General features: G+C 41.1%; 1 protein-coding gene across 7 annotated transcripts in view; it reads left to right on the top strand.

Moving 5' to 3' along the window:
- The window catches only part of LOC123498112 (meiosis-specific nuclear structural protein 1-like), a 90,523-nt gene that overhangs the window by 51,386 nt on the left and 15,141 nt on the right, over window positions 1-23,996 (top strand). For all 7 annotated transcript variants that reach the window (XM_045245259.1, XM_045245260.1, XM_045245263.1 and 4 more), the window contains exons 6-9: window positions 20,549-20,665; window positions 21,151-21,277; window positions 23,213-23,358; window positions 23,580-23,637. In XM_045245259.1, coding sequence (XP_045101194.1) covers window positions 20,549-20,665; window positions 21,151-21,277; window positions 23,213-23,358; window positions 23,580-23,637 — 448 coding nt within the window. The remainder of the gene's footprint in view (window positions 1-20,548; window positions 20,666-21,150; window positions 21,278-23,212; window positions 23,359-23,579; window positions 23,638-23,996) is intronic.

The raw sequence follows: 23,996 nt of genomic DNA, 5'->3' as shown, positions 1-23,996 counted from the left end.
GAGAGATGGAAATAATGGGTAGTACTGGACAATGGAGCGAGGAGGTGTTACAGTTGACTATGGTAAATACACTGGATCAGTGGGTGGAAGAATCAACATGGTACAGAGGGGAAGAAGAACCATCGTTCCTTGACCTAGTATTCACAAAGAATGGAAATGCAGGAGGAGGATGGGATAAGATAGAGATGACTACAAAAAAAAAAAAACAGATTAAATTATGCAAGAGCAGATTTTGAAAAATTAAGAAAATATTTTGATGATATTGAATGGAGGAATATTATGAATGGAAGGACAATACAAGGGAAATATGAAATATTCCTACAGAAATATAACAAAAGAGTAAAGAAATACATACTTATCTATAGAGTTAAGAAAAGTATACATGCTTGGTACAATGCCAGATTTACAGAAGCTAAAAAGGCAAAAGATAAAGCTTGGAAGAAACTCAAAAAGCAGAGAAATGACAATAACAGACAGCAGTTTAAGGATTCAAGAAATTAATATATTAGAATAAGGAGAGGAAGAAAGAAACTTTGAGAGAGATTTAGTGCAAAAAAGTGAAGTTGAACCCAAGCTTATAAATGGTAACATGAAGAATAAGGAAACAATAGAAAAAAATAATCTAAGGATGGAAGACATAGCAATCAACAAAAGAAATGAGTGAAATAATGAATGAGAGCTTCAAAACTGTGTTCACTAAAGAAGAAGAATTTGCAGAACCAAAAATGACATTGTGTTGCCAAAGATTGCAGGAAATCATAGTGCTCAAAGAAAATATTGGAAGACTACTAGATCATTTAGATGTCAGAAAAGCATTGGGGCCGGATGGTGCATCAGGTTGGGCACTAAAAGAATGTAAAGAGCAGCTGTTAGATCCAATTTGGGAAATGGTTACAAAAAGAAAAGAAAGGAGAGTACCACTAGAATGGAAGAGGGCCAACATAATCCCAATATTCAAAGGAAGAAGGTCAACTTAGCCATTAAACTACAGACTGATGTCACTTACAAGTGTTTTGGGGAAGGTATGTGGAATTGCTATAAAAGAAAAATGGATTAAATATCTGGAAGAAGAACAAGTTATATCAAACAGACAATTTGGGCTCAGGACAGGACAGTCATGTGTGTCAAACTTATTAAGTTTCTACTCAAGAGTAATAGAAGAACTGGAATGCAGAGATGGATGGATGGACACAGTATACCTGGACATAAAAAAGGTTTCTAATAAAATCCCTCAAGGCAGACTAATTTGGAAACTAGAGAGCATAGGAGGACTGCAAGGAACTTTATTAGACTGGATAAGAGATTATTTGAAGAACAGGGAGATGAGAACTGTGATCAGAGATACATACTCATCTTGAGGTAAAGTAACAAATGGAGCACCACAAGGGTCAGTGTTAGTCCCCATTATGTTCCAGGTATATGTAAATGACACAAAATGGGGTAAACAGTTATATTAATTTGTTTGCTGATGATGCAAAATTACTAAGAGCAATCAAAACCCAAGAGGAGTATTTGCTGCTGCAGGAAGATATAAACCAAATGTATAATTGGAGTAAGAAGTGGAAATTACAGTTCAATGCCAAGAAATGTCTTGTAATGGAATTGGGAAAGAGTAATAGTAGACCGGTTTGGAGCTATCTGATGGGAGAGGAACAAATAATGAAGACTAAAGAGGAAAAAGATCTGGGAGGGATTATACAGGAAAATCTGAATCCTGAAAAACACATAAGTAAGATATTTGGATTAGCATATAGAATGTTGACTAATATTAGAGTGGCATTTCAATTCATGGACAAAGATATGATGAAAAAAATTATTACGAGCATGATACATCCAAAGGTGGAATAAGCAGCAGTGATGTGGTCATTGACCCCTAAAAAAGATATAAGAAGATTAGAATGTATCCAGAAGATAGCTACAAAGATGGTGCCGGAACTAAAGGACCTAACATATGAAGAACAGCTGAAGGAAATGGGACTGCCAACCTTACAAGATAGAAGGCATTGAAAAGATAGACAAGGAAGACCTGGTGCTGGTGACAGAGGAAGCTAGAAGGACAAGAGGACATGTAAAGAACATCAGGATGAGGCAGTGTGTGAAGGATATTGGAAAATACAGTTTTCCACATAGAAAGGTGAAAAAGTGGAATGCAATGAATAATGAAGTTGTTACAGCACATAATGTGCATAACTTTAAAGAAAAAAATGGAGAAATGGAGACATGGAGACAGGATACTATGAGCCCCACTGGAACCCTGTATAATACAACTAGGTAAACACACACACACACACACACACACACACACACACACACACACACACACACACAGTGTAGCCATCATGACGACCAGATGCATCTGAGCAGCTCACAGAGAAACGCTACAACAGGAGTTGGAGACTTGCCGAAACGTATGTACAGGGGGTGGGCCATAGGTTCTCCTGTCTCCAAATTAGATAAGTGTTGGATTGTATATATGGAAAGAATAACGAGAGAGTGATGGAACAGAGTAGTACTGCCAGATGCATGATGGAATCAAAACATATGCCATTGTGTAAAAACCAAAAGGTACATTGAAACTCCTATTGGTCTAAGGAAACTAACATGATGTTATGAACAAAAATTTTTCTGGATTCAGGGATGAACGAGGTAATATGAGAAGGTTAATCAACGTAGAAAGGGAATTAAGGTATGTGAAGGAGGTGATGTCAAGTCTAATGGACAAACAGGACCAACTGATAACGGAAAACACAGAGCTGAAATTGAGATTAGTAGAATATGAGAAGGTCATTGCAATCAATCAGGGATTGAAAGGAGAGATACGAGAAATAAAGAAACAAAATTACGTACTAAAAGCCACATGCCAAGACTACGAAAGCTCCTTAACACGTTAACCACGTTTGGCAACTCAGCACACTCGCCCGCACCGTGTAACCTTCATTATCCGACCAAGCCAGTGTCCATTGAACTTTTGCAGAAAGTAGAGGTATATATCATTGTGAGAGCGGTCTCTAGTTATAGAGTGTAAAAATCCATGGTACAAATATATACCGAATTGCGGACCAGTAATTTTTTTTCCCTTCTATCGCGTATTGGTACACCAGTGTGCCAGGCATGGGCTGTAGCATATGATGATATATTCTTGACACTATCAACAGTACCTGAATAAGGTAATAACTTAGTTCCAAGTGGAATGAAAAACAGAAATGGAGAAGAGATTGTAAAACCTGAATGTGTCATTGAGTACAATAAAGCAAAAAAAAGTGTTGATGTTGCTGATCATCTCAATTCCTAATACTCGCCACTCTACAAATCAAGAAAATGGTACAAGAAGCTGGCTCTGGAAATTATTGCTGGGATGTCAGTGACAAATGCTCAAATTCTATACAATAAATACTGCTCAGCAAAACAAGTATGCCTAAAAACCTTCATAGAATCAGTAATTCTCTCTCTTACTAAAAACATTCCTGAGGAAATTACAAAACCAGGGAAGAGGACCTCTGATATAGTGGGGGAGGTGTGTTAGAATAAGGCGCAACATCAGCGGTCATCTGGCGCCGCTACGAAATGTTAAAAAAGACATCGTGAAATAAAAAACTAACTAAAAGCAATTAAAGAAACAGAAAACTAAAAACAAAGAAAAACTCTGGAAACAAAAGTAACTAAAATACAGTATACAATAAAAGTTAATAAAACATTAAAATACATTAAATAAAATCAAATAAAATTCACAGCTTTGGGAGAAGGTCAGCTTCTCCCAAAAATCTAAAAATGTCATGGCCCTGGGCCAGGCACTCTGGTCCAAGGACCTTTGACCTTTGAAATATAATAGACACCGTTATCTCTACCGTGACAACGGTAAAGGTAACGGTGTCTTAGATCAGTCAGACTGGGGCACTCGACAACCAGGTGCCGAACTGTAAGTGGCACCAAGCAGTCATCACAGTAAGGTTGAGGGTCCCTGGTCAAGAGGAATCTTTGTGTAAGGTACGTGTGACCTATACGAACTTGCGCCAATAAAGTCTGTGCACGGCGATCCCGGACATGGGTGTATGTCCACTGAGGGAGAGTGGAAGTGGTGATCTCTCCCATTTTTGAGGTTGGGACCCCCGTTAGCCATCCCCTCTGCCAAATTGCTGCGACCTTCACACGAATAAGATGAGAAACATCTCGAAACGGAACAGGGCCAGGAGATGGAGCGCGACTTGCTGCCTCTTCAGCGAGGCGATCTGCGTGTTCATTCCCTGGAACACCTACATGACCAGGGACCCAACAGAACCCAACACGATATCCCCTTCTGGTAAGTAGATAGAGCCACTCCAGGGCTGATAAAACCAATGGGTGAAAGGAAATAAAAGAAGAGCGAGCAGTAAAAGCACTGCGACAGTCACTAAAAATTGTAAAAGACGAAACCGGGAGAGTAAAATTATCTGTAAAGCTAGAACTATGGCAGACAGCTCTGCAGTAAAGATGGAGGCTACCGAAGGGAGGCTGCCAGACCGATAAAAAGAGGGGAAAACCACACTAAACCCAACGCCTGCGTCGGATTTGGAACCATCAGTAAAACCGGGGATGTCATCAGAATGGATAAAAAAGTGTTCTAAAAACCGTGTGTGGGACAGAGCTGGCAGAAAATCCTTCTTGCCATCCTTGGCAGGAGGGCATAATGAAACAACTGGAAGCTGCCAATAACCAACTCGTGGGAGCCGGAAAGAGTAGACAGGAATGGGGTCGATAGACAAATCCATCATGAGGTTTGCCACTCGAAGGCCAAAAGGTTTAGGTAGACTCGGTCAAGTGACATACGCCTGCAAACGCTAGTCCCGCAATAATGACAGACAAGGGACAGAATCAGGAAGACGGTGGGTGCGAAACTAACATCGGAGCATCGAAGACTGGCGCCGGAGGTCGAGCGGCCAGAATCCAGCATCCACTAAAAGGCTAGGTATTGGAGATGTCCGAAATGCACCCGTAGCCAAGCGGACGCCAGCATGATGCACGGAGTCAAGCACGCGTAGCCATGCATCCGTTGCGGATGAGTAGATCTCACAGCCGTATTCCAGCTTTGGAAGTATAAGTGTACGGTGCAGAAGCAGCAAAGTGTCCCTGTCCGCACCCTAAGAGGTGTGACTTAAAACCCGAAGAAGGGATAATGCCTGCCGACAAGACGCCTTAAGAGAACGGAAATGGGGATATCAAGTCGCCTCCATGTATGAGAGGCTTCTATTGGCGAGGTATAAATCAGGGTCTGGATGGACACCATGGTTGCGACAAAAATGCATGACTACGGTCTTCGAGGTGGAGAATCGAAAACAGTTCACGTTGGCCCAACTGGACACCCTATTGATCACCAGTTGGAGCTTGCGCTCAATCAGTGACATCCTAGCAGCAGCAAAAGAAATACATAAATCATCAACATATAAGGAGCTGTGAATGCCATCTGGAAGAGTATCTATCACACCATTAATGGCGACTGCGAATAGTGTAACACTAAGAATACTTCCCTGTGGGACACCATCATTTAGAGCAGTAGCCTCGGAGAGAAAACTCCACATTCGAACCCATAAAAGATGTCTGGATAAAAACTGCTGAATAAAAATAGGAAGGTGGCCACGGAGGCCAAAATTATACAACGAACGTAAAATGCCATGACACCAAGCTGTGTCGTAGGCCTTCTCCAGATGAAAAAACGGTTACCTGGTGGTGGTGATTAGTAAAAGCCTCACAAATAGAAGACTCTAGGGATAAAAGAGCATCAGTAGTAGACCTCATTTTTCGGAAACCATACTGTACAGATGACAAGTAGTTCCCCTCTCCAAGTACCACATGAGTCTTACATTTACCATCTTTTCTAACACTTTACAAATACAGGATGTCAAAGATATAGGACGATAGTTCGTAGCCTGGAGGTGATCTTTCCCAGGCTTCGGAAATGGGAGAACCACTGCGACAGCCCAAGAGGATGGAAAATCACCGGTATGCCAAATCATATTATAAAGATTTAATAAAAAGTTAAAAGCACGGTCAGACATGTGACGCAAAAAGGCATAAGGAATGTCGTCTGGACCAGGAGAAGAGTCATGACACTGGGACAAAGCAGTCCGCAACTCGGAAGCAGAGAAAGGGACATTATAAGACCAAAGCCGAAGAAAGGTTTATGCCGAGAGATTCCATTCTCTGGCGGTGACGTGCACCTGGGGCTGCAGGATGCCTCTGGAAAACACTGGCAAAGTGCTCTGCGAAGAGGTCGACGACAGTCCTAGGGTCTGCCACCATTCGCCCAGCAGACAACAAAACTGGTGGGGAAGGAGCAGAATACTTCCCAGCAATTCAGCGGACTTTGTTGAAGACATCCGAAAGAGGGGTGCGGACGTTTATGGAAGACACATAAGCTCTCCAAGAGGCTCTTTGTGCCTCTTTCAAAACGCGGCGGGCCCAAGCTCGGCAGCGTCGAAAAGCTTCCAGGCACTGCGGGTCCCCACGATGTCGCCGGAGAAGAGAGAAAGCTACCCGTTTCGCTTTCACACCGTTTGTGCATGCTGCATTTCACAAAGGAACGGGACGCTTAGTAAAGCGACCGGACATCCTAGGGAATGTCTGAAGCGCTGCTGAATGTAAAAAATTGGTAAAATAATCAACAGCCTCATCACAAGTAGAAAAGTCAGCCAGCGGAGGGATAAAAGAGCTAAGGTCTGTGAATCGAAGCCAATCTGCCTTGTCTAAAACCCAGCGTGGGGGCCGGGACTGTGGCTCAGAGTTCACAGATTTCAATAAAATCGGAAAGTGGTCACTACCGTGTAAATCCGGTAGGACCCGCCAATTAAAATCAAGGAAAGAATTAGATGTACACAGAGAAAGATCGATAGCTGTAAAAGTCCCAGTAAGACTGTGGAAATGTGCAACATCCCCAGAATTTAAAACCTCCAATCCTTCATCCTTAATAAAAGAACCGATTAAAACCCCACGAGGATTACTAGCACCTTCATCCCACAATGGGTGACGGCCGTTAAAATCTCCCAACAAAAGAAAAGGCGGAGTCAGCTGACGCACCAGGCCGTCAAGCTCACCCCTGGAGACAGGAAGCCGAGGAGGGATATATAAACTGCAAATGGTGTACAATCGTCACATAAAGACCTTAACAGGAACCACCTGAAGGGGAGAGTTAAGTTGTAAAGGGATAACAGGTATATCCTGACGGACTAGAATAGCTGTGCTACCGTGGTGGCCCTGGTCAGGGAAAGGAGTGCTAAAAAAGGCACCATAGCCAGGACGACTAGAATAAGTACTATCACCTAGCATAGTCTCTTGTAAAGCTACACAGGCTGGAGAGAACTCCGACAATAAAGCTCGGAGTTCCCCACGAGGCGAAGGCCTCTACAGTTCCACTGTAGAAGTTTGAAGATGACTATTTAGATGCAGTGGACGGGCGAACCTTTTGAATGGGCTGCCCGTGACTCACCTGACTAGAAATAATCAACCGACGAGAAGACACCGGGAGTTGAGATGTACCGGGTCGTTGGACCGCAGCCTTTCGGCCTACCGGTGAGTGATGCGAACCATCATCACTCCTACCGGTCATCGGAAGACGAGGGTCAGAATGGACTGCAGTTTTTGATACAGCGGGTCCATGAGGGACGGCTGTGACAATATCATCAGACGTCTTCATGCTAAGACCGTCCTCATCACAAGAAGCCCGATCTGAGATGGAGGGCGTCACAGAAGGCTGGACAGAAACAACTGGCGCTATCATTGCAGAACGGTCCTTGGAGGACTCGCGATCATGTACACCGGGAGAAACCTTAGATTTTTTAGGCTGGCTGAGCTAAATTTATCGACTCCGCAGAGCCACGGTGCCGTTTGGTCAGACCCTTCAAAGGCTTAGGCGATACAGGGGGCAAATGGACATCCACTAGATGGGTGACTTTGGTCATATCCGGATTATTCCCGTCATTTCGTACAGATGACTCAACTGAGTCCAGACAAAAGAGCAAACCTGTTAGCCAGATGAACAGGACCACCCGCCCCAACAGAGCGAGAGGTAGCAGGAGGAGTTGTCTTCGGACAGGCAGACTCAGCTGAAGAGCGAGCAGCCAATGAAGCATAAGATGTCGCACCAGTACCGTCCTTCTGGCGGTAAAGGAGTTCACGGCGGGCGCTACCTAGACTGATGAACTGACTGTTAGCGAGCTGTAAAATGTCCTGCTCCAGGCGATACCTAGGACATAGCCTGGAACGTACGTGGTGAGCATCACGGCAATGGAAACAATAAGCAGCAGCATTGCAATGCTCCTCAGAGTGTGAGTCTAGTGTAGAGCAATTACCACATCGAGAAGCTTACTTTCATGAGCTTTTGCCGTGACCGTACCCATAGCATGAGAAACACTAAAGAGGGCGAGAAACAAAACGCCTCACCCTAAGATTAATAGGCCCGACATTAACACGGTCAGGGAGGGTGGACCCAAAAAAGATGAGAAGGACCATGTTGGAGGAGTTCCTCATCTTAGTCACTCAGGAAATTCATAGAGATCATGACTGTACACACAACCTTTACTGTAATTAAAGGTGGGATGTGCCTTAATAGTCTCAAACATGCTGTCAGAAGGACATGGTAGATGTTGCAACATCCTTGCCTGCGTGATATTTTTCGCTCGCACTAGCACCCCCTTACCATATTTCTTGAGGTTTCCCTCAGGAATCGTGCTGATCTCTTTGGACAGGTACCGGGAGGCATGGATGAAATTTCCGCGCCCATTTCTGTAGTACGCCACAAACCAGCGTGGAGGCGGGATCTGGCGGACTTCTGGAACTGAATTGTCTAAATAGTTTTCAAAAACATTTGGGATATAATCCATGTCACTGTCTGAAATATTACGTGACTGGAGAAATTCAGTTTTAAAGCCAGAGCCGGCAAGGGGCAGAGATGCTACATGTTCATAAGCCAGACGGGCTTCATCACATGACAGAAAAGTTACATAGCAGCGGTTGGAAGGAAAATCCTTATCATAAACCAGTCGAATGTGAACAACCGTACCATACGCCTTGAGAAGTGAGTGCAAGGCATGATAGAAAAATGATGGATTAACATTTACCATCACAAGGGAGTCACATGCAGCAGAAATGCGTCCCTCAGAAGAACTTCCAGAACAAGAGACTGCTGTGAGAGGCCCTTGTGGAGGGGAATCCTCCTTCCCACTCAGACCTGAAGATGACGTCTCGCGGGCCAGGTCAGCCACCTCACGAGAACCTGACAGTTTTTTGTGTTTTCCCATAAAAAAAAAGTAACACAAAAAATTGGCTCCAGGGGCAAGGGAAACCACCTACTGGGACTACAATGGGAGCGAGCGCTGGCTGCCTTGGAAGGGGTACCTTGTCCCCATGTGGACCAGTTGTTTTAAAAAAAGGCCCCACATGATACGAATGTTTGTCCACGACAGAGCTGAGACCCCCTCCCAAAGCATCCCAGCCTGGACACCCAACCATCTAGCACAGGACGGCCCCTATTGGGTGATCCCTCCAGCGGCTGGCTCCGCTGGTCCACTGGCAGCCTATGTAGGAACCTTTTAGTATTTTTTTTTTTTTTTCTTTTTTTTTTTTTTTTTTTTTACATAGGGAGGGTCCATGTTTACCAGGGTCCATGTTTACAGATGCAGGTTCCATGTTTACCAGTGAAAGGGATGAATGATTGAGTGTACTGGTTAACTCTTACATTAGAGAGTTGGACAGAATAGGGATGAGAGGAAGAAGAAAGCCTTGTGCAGCGTGGCCGCAGGAGGAGGGGAGGCATGCAGTTAGCAAGATCAGTAGAACAGTTACCATGAAAATAGCGATAAAATATAGAAAGGGATGCAACATTTCGGCGGTGAGAAAGAGACTGAAGACAGTTAGTCAGAGGAGGGGAGTTGATGAGACGAAGAGCTTTCGATTCCACCCTATCAAGCAAAGCTGTTTGACTGGAACCCCCCCAAACATGCGAAGAGTACTCCATACAGGGACGGATAAGGCCCTTATACATAGTAAGCAGTTGGTGGGGCGAGAAAAACTGTCGGAGACACCTCAGAATACCTAATTTCATAGAAGCTGTTTTAGCAAGAGATGAGATGTGAAGTTTACAGTTAAGATTATGAGCAAAGGACAGACCGAGGATATTCATTGTGGAAGAGGGAGACAGTTGAGTGTCATTGAAGAAGAGGGGATAGTTGTGTCGAGTTGATAGATGGAGGAATTGAGTTTTTGAGGCATTGAAAACTACTAGATTTTTTCTGCCCCAATTGGAAATTTTAGAAAGATCGGAAGTTAGGCGTTCCGTGGCATCCCCGCGTCACCTGTTAATTTCCTGAAGGGTTGGACGTCTCTGAAAGAACGTGGAAAGATGTAGGGTGGTATCATCAGCATAGGAGGAGTGGATAGGGCAAGAAGTTTGGTTAAGAAGGTCATTAATGAATAATAGAAAGAGAATGGGTGACAGGACAGAACCCTGAGGAACACCACTATTAATAGGTTTAGGAGAAGAACAGTAGCCGTCTACCACAGCAGCAATAGAGCGGTCGGAAAGGAAACATGAGATAAAGTTGCAGAGAGAAGGATAGAAGCCGTAGGAGGGCAGTTTTGAATTCAAAGCTTTATGCCAGACTCTATCAAAAGCTTTTGATATGTCTAACGCAACAGCAAAAGTTTCACTGAAATCTCTAAAAGAGGATGACCAAGACTCAGTAAGGAAAGCCAGAAGATCACCAGTAGAGCGACCTTGACGGAAGCCATACTGGCAATCAGACAGAAGATTGTGAAGTGACAGATGTTTGAGAATCTTCCTATTCAAAAACTTTAGACAAGCAGGAGATTAAAGCTATAGGACGGTAGTTAGAGGGGTTAGAACGGTCACCCTTTTTAGGAACAGGCTGAATGTAGGCGAACTTCAAGCAGGTAGGAAAGGTAGAAGTCGATAGACAAAGTTGGAAGAGTTTGGCCAGGCAAGGTGCAAGCACAGAAGCACAGTTTTTGAGAACAATAGGAGGGACCCCATCAGGTCTATAAGCCTTCCGAGGGTTTAGGCCAGCAAGGGCATGGAAAACATCATTATGAAGAATTTTGACTGTATACATGAAATAGTCAGAGGGAGGAGGAGAGGGAGGGACAAGCCCAGAATCATCCAAGGTGGAGTTGTGAGCAAAGGTTTGAGAAAAGAGTTCAGCTTTAGAGACAGAAGAGATGGCAGTGGTGCCATCAGGATGAAATAAAGGAGGGAAAGATGAAGAAGTGAAGTTATTTGAGATGTTTTTGGCTAGATGCCAGAAGTCACGAGGAGAGTTTGAGTTTGAAAGATTTTGACATTTCCTATTTATGAAAGAGTGTTTGGCAAGTTGAAGAACAGACTTGGCATGATTCTGGGCAGAGATATAAAGTGCATGAGATTCAGGAGATGGAAGGCTCAAGTACCTTTTGTGGGCAACCTCTCTATCATGTATAGCACGAGAACAGGCTGAGTTAAACCAAGGTTTAGAAGGTTTAGGTTGAGAAAAAAAATGAGGAATGTACGCCTCCATGCCAGATACTAACACCTCTGTTATGCGTTTAGCACAAAGAGATGGGTCTCTGGCACGGAAGCAATAATCATTTCAGGGAAAATCAGCATAATACCTCCTCAGGTCCCCCCAACTGGCAGAGGCAAAACGCCAGAGGCACCTTCGCTTTGGGGGATCCTGCGGAGGGATTGGCCCCTCACTGGCGACATTACTAGCATGGGTAGCCCTCTCCCCCTCGAAAGGGCAGAGCAGGGTCCTAAGCCCCCTCTAGCCTCGCTCGCCAGGTCACAGGGGCACACAAACCCCCCCACCACGACAAGGCGGTTCCCATCTGGGGAAGGACTGATATATTGGGTGCAAGAAAAGAACATACCTTACAGGAAGCAGTTGGCCCAATGAAAAATACAAGGAAGCGATGCAGACGATGCTATGAGAAAATCTCACTGTCTGAGGGATACAAGGTGGCCACAAACAAGGCTCAGAGAGTATCCACCTATTACAATGAATGTGAGGGTCAACCACTCCTTTTTATTTCATATTTCAACGAAAAACATGACTTGTGTAATTAGTGATCAACATATGATGATCTAATATTCCATTATTTTCTTATATTGATTATTTTTGAAGTAATATATAACCAAACATTACTTGTTAGTCAGAAGCCTTTTTTTTTCTTTCAACAAATGAAATTATTGTCATTTTTATCTTATTTTCCAGTACCTTAGCAACACATCTGCAGTCATAATAAATACAAATTTATACACAAATTGTTTACATTCTCATGTTTGTAATATAGTCCAGTGGCAGAACCCCAAATTTTTAAGAACCTTGTTAATGTCTATTAACAATAGTTTTTTTGGATTTTTCAATAGTTCTAAGTGTGTGCTTGAAATTTAGCTCGGTGGCTGATCGCCACCCTTGTGGAATTTTCAAAATCCAAAATGGCCGCCAAGATGTCAGAAATAATAAGGCAAAGTCTAACAATGATAATAATTTCCTTTGCAAATGCAATAGAATCTTAATAATGGTGTTCAGAATTATGCTATCAAGGGCAAGAAGACAAACTATTGTGATGTAATGCTGTTTATTGATAAGATTGACAGCAGAATCCAAGATAAGCACAAAACTATTTTAAGAAAGTACATAAAAAATACAAAACCTTCCTTGTACACATTGTCTTCCACATCACTGTTGTCGTCTTGTACGTCTTCATCATGATCATTATCAATGTCCGCATCTTGATTAACTGGCTCGTCAATGATCTTTGTGTTAAAAGGATTCAAGCAGTCACGGCCACCACTACAGGCACAGAATATAGTGTACGGAAGTTGATGTCCCGTACAACCACAGTTGGCCCCTTTACAAGGTCGCTGTGAAATACAACCACATTTTACCAACTTCAGGATCTTTTCAGGAGCATAGGGTATTCCTTCTGCCACATTTCGTGGGATGAGGCACTTGTTGGCGTCATCCACTTCCCACCCGTAATTCAAAACACTGAGATGAGGTGGATCTCCACTCAGGGCACTGTACCACTGGAAAACCTGAAAGTGTGCTCTGTAAACGTTTTGTTTAAATGCTTCAGTTGTCGGTGGCAAACTACATAATTTGGTGCTGCTGTTGAGTTTCCTGTTTTTTCTGCCCACAGCTGTTGACGGCATTCCGTCATGGAAGAACATTGTGTTTTGCATCCATAACATGCAGCCATAAAATCAGTTGATTGTTTGACTACATCGTAGAGATCTGCTTTTGACTGACCCAGTAGATCAAGTGTGTATACTTGTCTTGACACTTTGATTGCTTTTGTCTTGCCAATTCCATATGTTGCTGCAACGGAGTCGCAGCCAGTAAGGGCATGGAGTGCTAGGATTGAGGGTACAATATCAGAATGTATGTTACAAGTTTCCTTTATGTCAATGCAAGAGCGACCATTAATTGGTGATTGCATAGTCATTGTTGATTGAAGGTTCTCACTCCAGTAGAAGTAAAGTAGCAAAACAAATACATCAGTGTCGTCAGAGATCACAGAGACTCTTGATTCTGGATCTTTTGAAATATGGATGGCTTGTTGAGTGAGGAAGATGTCAGCTTCCTCATGTCTTGAAGAAAGATACACACGTGGAGTCATTTTTCCTTTATACACTTGTGTGGGCTCTGATTTGTCCTCTGTAACAACTAACTTTTGATTCTGTGTAAAATTATGGAGGAAGTCACCATCATTAAGTATTTGCTCACAAATAAGCTTGTTTAGCTATGCCTTGTTAGTGTAGTTCTTGAGCACTGCATCTCGAGCAGGCAATGGAGTTCTCAGTGTGAGATGGTGGACACGACTATGTGTTGCTCTAGTTGATCTAATGCTACTTTTGATGGGGTAGTCATAATATCGGTCAAAGCACAAGTAGACATCAGCTGTAGACAACTGAAGAGAGAGCCATTTTTTTAATCCTGATATGAAAGTGGCAACAGTTACATGAGCAGGCCATTCAAGGGTCCAAATAACAGCAGACACATCCACCACAATAGCTGTTGGGCTCTTAGACAAGCGTTGTGACACATCAACTTAAATGTTCTTCTTCAGTGTGGATTTTCCGGCAGCAACTCTCATCTGACCATTAGCATGAAACATTGAAGGTGGATAAGCTGTTAGTTCTGTAGCGAGTACTTCTTGAAAGTTGAGTTCCCGCTGACTTACTAGGAGGCCAATGACACTAGCATACCTTGCATTTTATCCATTAAATTGGCAACCAAAAGCTAAGATAACATTATAATCACATTCCTTGACAATAAAAACATAATAATCAACACCTATATGGCTATTATACTGCACTCAGAGCGAACATTATGAAGATTTATAGATTTACCTGACCAGGACAAACATCACGGTGGCCATCTTGGATTTTGAAAATTCCACAAGGGTAGCGATCGGCCACCCGGGCTAAATTTCATTATACACTCAGAACTATTGAAAAAAGCAAAGAAACAATTGTTAAGAGACTATGCAAGGTTATGTGGCTTCGCCTCTGGACTAATAGTTTTTAGAAAGTGATATTCGGGCCTCAGATGTACCAATACGCAACAAGTGAAACATTTGCTCGGTACACGGGTGGCCTGATACGTGGTTAACGTGTTAAGGAGCTTGCAGGTTAAAGTGCAGGACGGGATTGTGGACAGGGCAGAAGGTGGATTGGGTGAAAACAAGCTGAAGGAACTATGAAATGAATGGAAGCAGGAGCAAGAAGAGGAAAAAGTTAAATTTTTAGAGGTTGTAAAGAGACAAATTATGGAGAACATGAAAGTTGCTGTAATTGAATTTATTAAAGAGAAAGAAGACCTGGTGCAGGATACAGTGGACAAGAAAAAAACTTCGTGATTTTTGGGATGAAGGAAAAGAAAAATCCAAATAAATTCACGAGAAAATGTGAAAAGAGAGAATTGGCCAAAACTGTTATCAAACGAGTGCAAGACAGCACACAAGAACTAGACCAAGAGGTGGAGGAAGTGATCAGGCTAGGAAGATACAATGAAAGGGGTAGGAGACCAATGAAGGTGAGAATGAGATCCCAAGTGGCTGTAGAGGAAATTATGGCTAGGAAAGGGAAGCTGGCAGATGATACTGAACACAAGGATATATGGATAAAAAGAGATATGAACTTAGAGGAGAGGGAAAAGGAGAAAGTGCTAAGAAGTGAAGCTAAGGAAAAAAAACGAGGAAAGGACAGAGATAGAGAAGAAGAATTTTTACTGGAGGGTTCTGGATATGAGACTAAAGAAGTGGTACCTGAGGAAGAAAGAGGAGGCAAGAAATTAAGAGTGACTTATACTAATATAGATGGGTTGTTATCAAGCAAATATATTGGAAGTTAGGAATTATTTGAAAGAGAAAAAGCTGGATGTAATGTGCATCGTTGAAACAAAACTGAGAGAAGGGATCCATGTCAACTTTAAAGAGAAGGGATATAATACCTGGAGGAGGCAAAAGATAAAGCATGGAAGAAACTCATAAAACAGGGAAGTGACTATAACAGACAGCAGTACAAAGATGCCAGAAATGAATATATTAGAGTAAGGAGAGAGGAAGAAAGAAACTTTGACAAAGATGTAGTGAATAAAAGCAAAGATGAACCCAAACTTTTCTACAAGTATGTAAACAGCAAAACAAAAAATAAGGAAACAATTGAAAAATAATTAAAGAAGGGAAGACATACCAAACAAAGAAGGAAATGTGTGAAATAATGAATGAGAGCTTCAAAATGGTGTCACTGCAGAAGATGATTTCACAGAAACTAATAGGACATGGGATTGCCAAGGATTACAGGAGATTGCAGTGCACAAAGAGGATATTGGAAGATTATTAGATAAGTTGGATGTCAGAAGAGCAATGGGGCCAGATGGTGTATCAGGCTGGGTGTTAAAAGAATGTAAAGAGCAACTACTGGATCCAATTTGGGAAATAATTACAGATTCAATAAATGAAGGGAAAGTTCCACTAGAATGGAAGATAGCCAACGTAATGCTGATATTTAAAGGAGGAAAGGCAACTGAACCACTAAACTACAGACCAGTGTCACTTACAAGTGTCTTGGGGAATTGTGTGAAATAATTATCAAAGAAAAATGGGTTTGATTTCTAGAAGAGGAGCAAGTGTTATCAAACAGACAATTTGGGTTCAGGACAGGGCAGTCATGTGTATCAAACTTATTAAGCTTCTACTCGAGAGTTACTTTAAAAAACTATTTTTGATAAAGTCCCTCATAACAGACTACTTTGGCAGTTGGAGAACATAGGAATGAGAGAAAAAATTGGATAAGGGATTACTTGAAGGACAGAGAGATGAGAACCGTGATCAGAGATGCATACTCATCCTGGAGTAAAATAACAAGTGGAGTGTCACAGAGGTCAGTGTTAGCCCCCATTATGCTCCAGGTATATGTAGATGACATACTATACAGTATGGCATGACCAGTTATATTAATTTGTTTGCTGATGATGCAAAATATTTAAGAGTAATAAAGACTGAAGAGGACTGTTTGCTGCTGCAGGAAGATATAGACAAAATCTATGAGTGGAGTAACAAGTGGAGGTTATAATTCAATGCCAAGAAATGCCATGTAATGGAATTAGGAAAGAGTAAGAGAAGACCAGTATGGAAGTATTTGATGGGAGAGGAACAAATAATGAAAACTAAAGAGGAAATAGATCTGGGAGTGGTTATACAAGAAATTCTGAGGCCCCAAAATTACATAAGTAAAATGTTTGGAACAACATATAAAATGTTGACTAACATTAGGGTGGCATTTCAGTACATGGACAAGGATATGATGAAAAAATCTATTACGAGTATGATACATCACATTTGGAATATGTGGCATGGGTGTGGTCGTTGAGCTTGAAAAAGGATATAAGAAGATTAGAACAGATCCAGAGGATACCTACAAAGATGGCGCCAGCACTAAAGGACCTAACTTATGAAGAAAGGCTGAAGAAAATGGGACTACCAAACCTACAAGATAGAAGAGAACGAGGAGAGCTGATAAAATTATATAAAATAGTTAATGGCATTGAAAAGATAGACAAGCAAGACCTTGATGCTGGTGACAGAAGAAGCTGGAAGGAGATAGTCAACCTGTATATTGTTCTTTAACCTGCTACAGGAGACAAAACAATCCTGGCTAACTTGGTGTGTGTGTATCCTCTCCTCTGTGTAGGTGCAACCCTTCTAAGGATTGTGGGAAGTGTGGCTGCCAGATGTATGAAAGTGTAGAATATGTGTATTAGTATAGTGTTAGGTGTTTTCTTACCTTACTATCTAAGTAATATTCCTACACCTCCCTCCCCCCCCAATCAAGTTCATAGCGAAGTCTTGAACTGACTCAGCAATTGCCATCTTGTATATCATATAGGTGCCTAGAACATCAAAGTTGTGGTGGGTTTGGGTTCCCAGGTATGTCTCACTAGGAATCCACAGGGGTGATGTCTGGACATAAGAAGTGACAGTTCCTGCACAAGACATGGCCACGTGGCAGGGAGACGTCATACTGACACGGTTCATGATATGCTGTCACTGTGCCAGCCTGATCCCAGCGCTTGGTCCTAGAGTTCTGAAGGTGAACCTGGTCATTAACAGTAAGGGCAAGCAATGAGCGGGCATGCTGGTTGTAGCGGAAAGCAACTTCCTGCTTCCGCTGTGTTGCACGCAGGTCACAGTCCTCCGTATTGGGTTGCCATTCCATCTTGTAAGCTGCAGGTTAGGCCAATATACAAGTGTGAGGGGGGTGATTGTAGAGCATTTGTGCAGGAGAGCGTCCAGTGGATGCCCTAGAATATGTTGTCATCTTCAGTAGGAGAGGCAACAGGGTGATGGGATAGAGTGTCAAATACACAGAGAGTCTTGCCTGGCCACCATCATGCTGTGAAGACATATGGTGACTACTTTTCCTTGAGGCGCTGAAGTTGTGGATTTTCCACAGCGTCAAGGGTGTAGTGGTTTAGTATAGGTATTAGTGGATGATGATCAGTGACATGTTCGAAGGGATGCAGAACCCTGTAGGTAAAAACTGCACTTCTGCATTGCCGACACTGTTGCCAGCATTTCAAGTTCTATCGTGACGTAATGCATTTCTATGTGTGATAAGAAGCATAAGCCACACTGAATAACACGGAAAAGACCTTCACCATGATCTTGCAAGTGGGTATAGCAAATACCATGGAGACAAGAGGTATCTGTCAGGAGAGTGGTGGGTAGGTGTGGGTCACACGTCACCAGTTGTGGTGGGCTAGCTAATGCTGCTTTCACACTATGAAAGGTAATGTCATGATCAGTGGTCCACATAAACATGTGTCTTGGGCTCAACAGTGGTCAAAGTGGCTGCAGTGCTGCAGAGATTTCAGGCGAGAATTTGGCCAGCTGATTAACAAGGCCCATGAAGAATCAGAGATCAGTAATGTTAGCCAGAGTTGCAGAGTTGGTTATGGCACAAACTTTGTCAGGATTGGTGTTGATACTTTCAAATGATACCATGAATCCACAAAACTTCACTCTCTTGAGAGTAATAAGGAAAAATGAGGATTGTATTGAATTACAAAGAGATATTGATAAGATCTGGGAATGGAGCCAAAGTGGAAATCAGAATTCAATGACAAAAAATGCCATTTGATGGAAATGGATAAAAGTAATATAAATCCTACGTGGGAGTACAAAATGGGAGAAGAGGTTATGATGAAAAAGACGCAAGAGGAGAACTTGGGAGTGATTATATAAGACACTGACCTGAGAAAGATACATAAATGGGTTATTTGCTTCAACATGCAAGACACTATCAAATATCAAGGTGGCATTGAACTACATGGGCAAGAGTATGATGGAAAGATCATAACCATGATGATAAGACCTGAACTTGAATATGCAGCAGTGTTGTGGTCACTGCACATGCAAAAAGACATCAGGAAACTAGATCCAAAGGACAGCCACAAAGATGGTGCCAGAAATAAAGGACCTTCCTTATAAAGATAGATAAAGGAAATGGAACTACTAACCTTGAAGGATAGAGGGGAGAGGAGATCTATTAACAATGCACAAGATAGTAAACCATATGGAAAAAATAGATAAACAAGACCTTGTGTCACTGATTGAAGGTAGAAATAGATGGACAAGAGGACACTCTAAGATCAGAAAATGTCAATGTCTGAGAAATATTATAAAGTTTAGTTTTTCATATAGGATGGTGGACATCTGGAACTGTTTGAATGATGAGATTGTAGCAGTAGAAAGTGTGCATAAATTTAAGGAAAAGTTGGATAACATTAGATACAAAGGCAGGTCTCTATGAGCCCCACTTGAACCCTGTAATATACAACTAGGTAAATCACCCCACCCTGCGCTCTCTCTCTCTCTCTCTCTCTCTCTCTCTCTCTCTCTCTCTCTCTCTCTCTCTCTCTCTCTCTCTCTCTCTCTCTCTCTCTCTCTCTCTCTCTCTCTCTCTCTCTCTCTCTCTCTCTCTCTCTTATATACATACTAATAATATAATCTTCACCAGCCTTGCTAATTTTTATAAACCTAAATCCATGGGTAGAAAAGTAATGGTATAAAGAATACTAAATATGATTTTATGGCTATATATATGTATGCTATGCTACCTTAAGTTATGCTGTAAGATCTTATAGGATGATTGAAAATAGGCAAAAGTGTAAGCAAGGAAGGATGGTGAGTAGGACAGACATAGTAAGGATATAGTAATTTACAAACATTAGATAGTTTCTAGAAGTTAGATAAAGCTCAAGAGTTAGCTTTTGTTGGCCAGCCGACCTTGTGCAGTCTTCTTATTTCTTAATGAAATATTGAAAATTGAAAATTCTGTTGAAATACATTCCATAGAGGCATTTTTTTTTTTTTTTTTTTTTTTTTTATTGTCATATTCTGTAGATTCATGAGAACAAACTCAGTTTGAGCAACATATTTTGGTAGCTGTTGGTGATGTAGGACACTCATTACATTAATTAAAAACCTGGCATAATTCAACTAGGTCTCATCTTGACTTTGTTTCATTAAGAAGTTTGCTTTATATGAGCTAACTTGTATCTTGTATTGTTTTAGAGTGTAGCTTATAGGTTGGTGTAGATACTTGACTTATAACAAAGATTTGTTGCAAAATTGCCATCAGAAGCAAAAAAAAAAAAAAAAAAAAAAAAAATCTGATGGCAAGACTACTCTCAAAACTCCCCCAAATTTTTTAAAGATATTTTTGTAAAAAAAAAAAAAAAAAAAAAAAAATGCATCACTTGGAAATGCAGTGAAATGCTCATAAACAATGTTGTTTACCTACATAGCATAGTGTAGTTTTTAGCGTTAGCAAATGTACCAAGAAATTCAAACAAGTCAATTTTGTACTCACTCAGGTGACAAGTAGGTTGCATGTTGTTTTTTAATCAGCTAGCACTATAGTTGTAAGTCAGAGTGTATGCCATTGTAAATGTATCCCTTTGTACTACATCTAATATTAGGATTCAGCAGTTTTCTAACTTTATTGCTCACTCAGGCAGTGGGAGAAGAGACAGGCATCCCAAGAAAATACTCGACTTGCCCTTCAGAAGCAGACTGAACTAAGGAAACTTCTTGAGGAGGAAGACAAATTACAAGATAGAAATATTTCAAGGTTCAGTATATAAAAACTTATTTTCTTGTTAGTTTTGGTATAGTATTAACATTTTTGAAATTGAGTTCATTTCTGAAACTAAACTTTAGGCTTTCATACTTCACTGACTGCAGTGCAGTGCTGCTTCCTATTTGTTTCCACAATCTATAGAAGTTGAATCTTCTCTCCCTACTGATTTTCTACTGATTGAGATTAACTCTTTACACTCATCCATGTTTTTTTTTGTTAAGTTTTGCATAAATTCAACATGGTCATCACTTCTTTTCTTCCCTGATTGTGAAAAGATTGCCTTCACAAATGTTTTGCTCTTTCTGACTTTAAAGTTTGATATCCTTTCTGTCATACTTGGTAATAAATATGTAGTTCACTCTCTTTCTCTAGAGATGTAGTCTGATTCATGTAAAGCATCACTTGTTGAAATTATTTGAGTTTTTTATTAGACCAGTTTACAAGTCAATAAATGAAAATAAAAAAAAAAACCACAGGTGTGCAGAAGAATATAACCTGAGAATAGAACTCCAAAAAGAAATGGAACGACAGAAAGCAGAGATGCAAAGGCTGCAGCACCAGCAACAGGAAGTGGCTCTCATCCATAAGTTGGAAAAGCAGCAAGTGAGTAAGATGAGAAAAGTATAATTGATACTATACAAACAGGTTGTTCCATGAGTTTAGGGTACAGGGATTTCTTGAATTATGCAAGGGTTACATAAAACTCTTGTAAATTAAACATTACTGAACTAAACTGTACAGTACATACAAAGTCTGGAGGATTGCATCAGTTGACTTTATGTTGAAGGGTATGAGTTACAGGATATGAAACAAACTTAACTATATAGAAGAAAATATATTTTATAATTACTTGTTGTACACTTTTATAACAAGGTATATAAATATTGTTATATAGTTTTGTGTTGATTATCTCAATCACTGGATAGCTCTGCCTCCACCAAGCCATGGATGGATATTAGTAGTAGAGGAGAGGTGATGTTCTACTTATTGAAAATTAGATCTAAGCAACAAATGTTGCTGAGTGCAGGGAGGCAAGATGCCTAGTTAACTTGTGCTTGCTAAGAGATTACTGTGCCGAGAGTTGTCATTTCTCCTGTAACCTTTTTTTTTCATTTTGAGACATGCACCATGTTACAGGATGGTGGGGCAAAAGCTCAGTGTAGTTTGTGTTGTCCAATATATATGTTAGTGTGCCCATGAGGAAGGTGGTAAGGTGTTTGTTCTTTGTATTTTTGTTGAGTACAGACAGGTGAGTGGAGCAGGGGTTGGGATGTGTCCTGCTCCCTCTCTTCCCCTCCCTGGCCACCAAGAGAGAGTGGGAGAGCACCTCCCCCTCACTCCCAGAATTGTTTGAGAGGGAGAGTGTGTGATACCCAGAATAGGACCAAGTAGAGTAATTATTAATAGAGGTTTGATTGTGAGGCAGTAGTTCTCTGCCAAGTATTGTGAGGAGCCCTTTCAGACCACAGGACCCAAATTTTGCCCTGTTATAAGGAGATAGAAGCTGGAACTCTGTGACATGAAGTAAAACCACACCAGGCTGTGTGCACATATGGTCAACCTGTGGTCTTTGTGTGGTGAGGTGAGCATTCAGCTGAACAGGGTAGAGTGTTGGATATCTTAAATCTTGAAGCTTGGATAAGCTTGGGGGCCAGAGGTTATTATTAATAGTAAGTTGGGTAGTGGTGTTTGTTGTCTTCCCAATTCCAGCAGTTTTAGAGTGCTGGCCTTGTTGTCTGGAAGAAAGTAAATACCACTGCTTAGTTAGAGGTTTGTAAATGATGTTAACATGGGTGGTTTGTCTTTTTGTTGTTCACAAAAGGGCGATAGTTGACATCATATTATAAACCTCAAAAATATGAGTGGTTTGTCCTCCTAGAATGTAGTTGATTGTTCCTTTCCAGCTAAGGTTGTTTCTTGAGATTAGATTCTTTCCCTGTTGGTGGGATAAACAGGGTAGCCACCTCAAGGTGTTATAGAAGGGAGCCTTGGTTACAGCTGATATAGTAGACTGCAAGAGGTGACAGACCCTTGTGAGTGTGGAGTAAAGCTCTGTAACAGACTGTGAGAATGAAAGTCTGTGGAGAACTAGTTCAGATGAGGCAGTTACAGAGAAAGGGCAAGATTCAGGTCAGAACAACGGTGAGATGGCTTCATTAGAAAATCATTTCATGAATACAGGAAATAGTAGAAATAAAAAAAAAGGAGTTGTACATATAAAGATTATGCTTCTGTTCTTTCTCTCCAACTCAAAATAACATCTTTAGTTCTTGTCTCACACATTTGATAAACATATTTTGGTTCTACAATTATTGCTATGTCTAATGGTATAAATAAAAGTGGTCTATTTTGCACTGAAGAAGAAATGAAATGGATGATACAGAGGCATACATCATGAAAGCATTTGTGAATGCCAACAACATTGCATGTGAGTGACCCAGCTATTCCACAAGTCTAGCTTAGGTTCTAGATCATTGTTGAGGTGAATGTACTACTATAGCTTGATCCTAGTAATTTATCATTATTATTATTTTATAGATGGAAAAAGATGTGATCCAGGATACAAGACTTGAACTGGAAATACTACAAAAAAGTGCCCAAGAAAAGAAATTTACTGAAGAGAAGGAGAAACATAGAGAAGAAGCGAGACTTAGCCTTATTAGAGGGCTGGATGACCAAGTGAAGTATGTACAATATAAACTTTTCTATACCCTTTAAAACTATCCATCCTTATACATTTGATCTCAGTGCAGCACCTCTCTCTCTCTCTCTCTCTCTCTCTCTCTCTCTCTCTCTCTCTCTCTCTCTCTCTCTCTCTCTCTCTCTGGATGTGTTTATATACAAAATTTTGAATTTATATTCTAGCATTTTTATGCAAATTTTTATGTACGATGCATCTTTTCAGGTACAAAAAGGAACAGGAAGCTAAAGAACAAAAAAAGGATGATGAGTACAGGAAATTGGTAATTATGTATTACTTGCATTCTCTATTTTTTTTTAGCAAATGTAGCTTAGAGAGAAGTTAGGTATTAGAGTGCACAGTTCTGTATTTAACACTCTAGTGAAAGCCTTGAGAAATTGTGGTATTCTATTCATTAATGCAATGAATAATGTCAATTAAGTCTCTGTATCATGGCAGAATTAATGTTCCGCAGCCTGGAGCTATGTAGCAGATTAACAGCTCATGAGCATTCACCAAGGTTGTCTGTTATTCTTGCTGTACACAACCATCATTGAATTTATGAAATTACCCTTCGATTTTGTGGCTTGTAATAGAAACCACAAAGATAAGATGTAGATAGTTACTCTGAAGAAGACGGAG

The sequence above is a fragment of the Portunus trituberculatus genome, chromosome 47, assembly GCF_017591435.1.
Source record: "Portunus trituberculatus isolate SZX2019 chromosome 47, ASM1759143v1, whole genome shotgun sequence".
Classification (NCBI taxonomy): Eukaryota; Metazoa; Arthropoda; class Malacostraca; order Decapoda; family Portunidae; genus Portunus; species Portunus trituberculatus.
The sequence above is the reverse complement of the archived record's forward strand: the minus strand, read 5'-3'. Positions and strand labels throughout refer to the sequence as shown.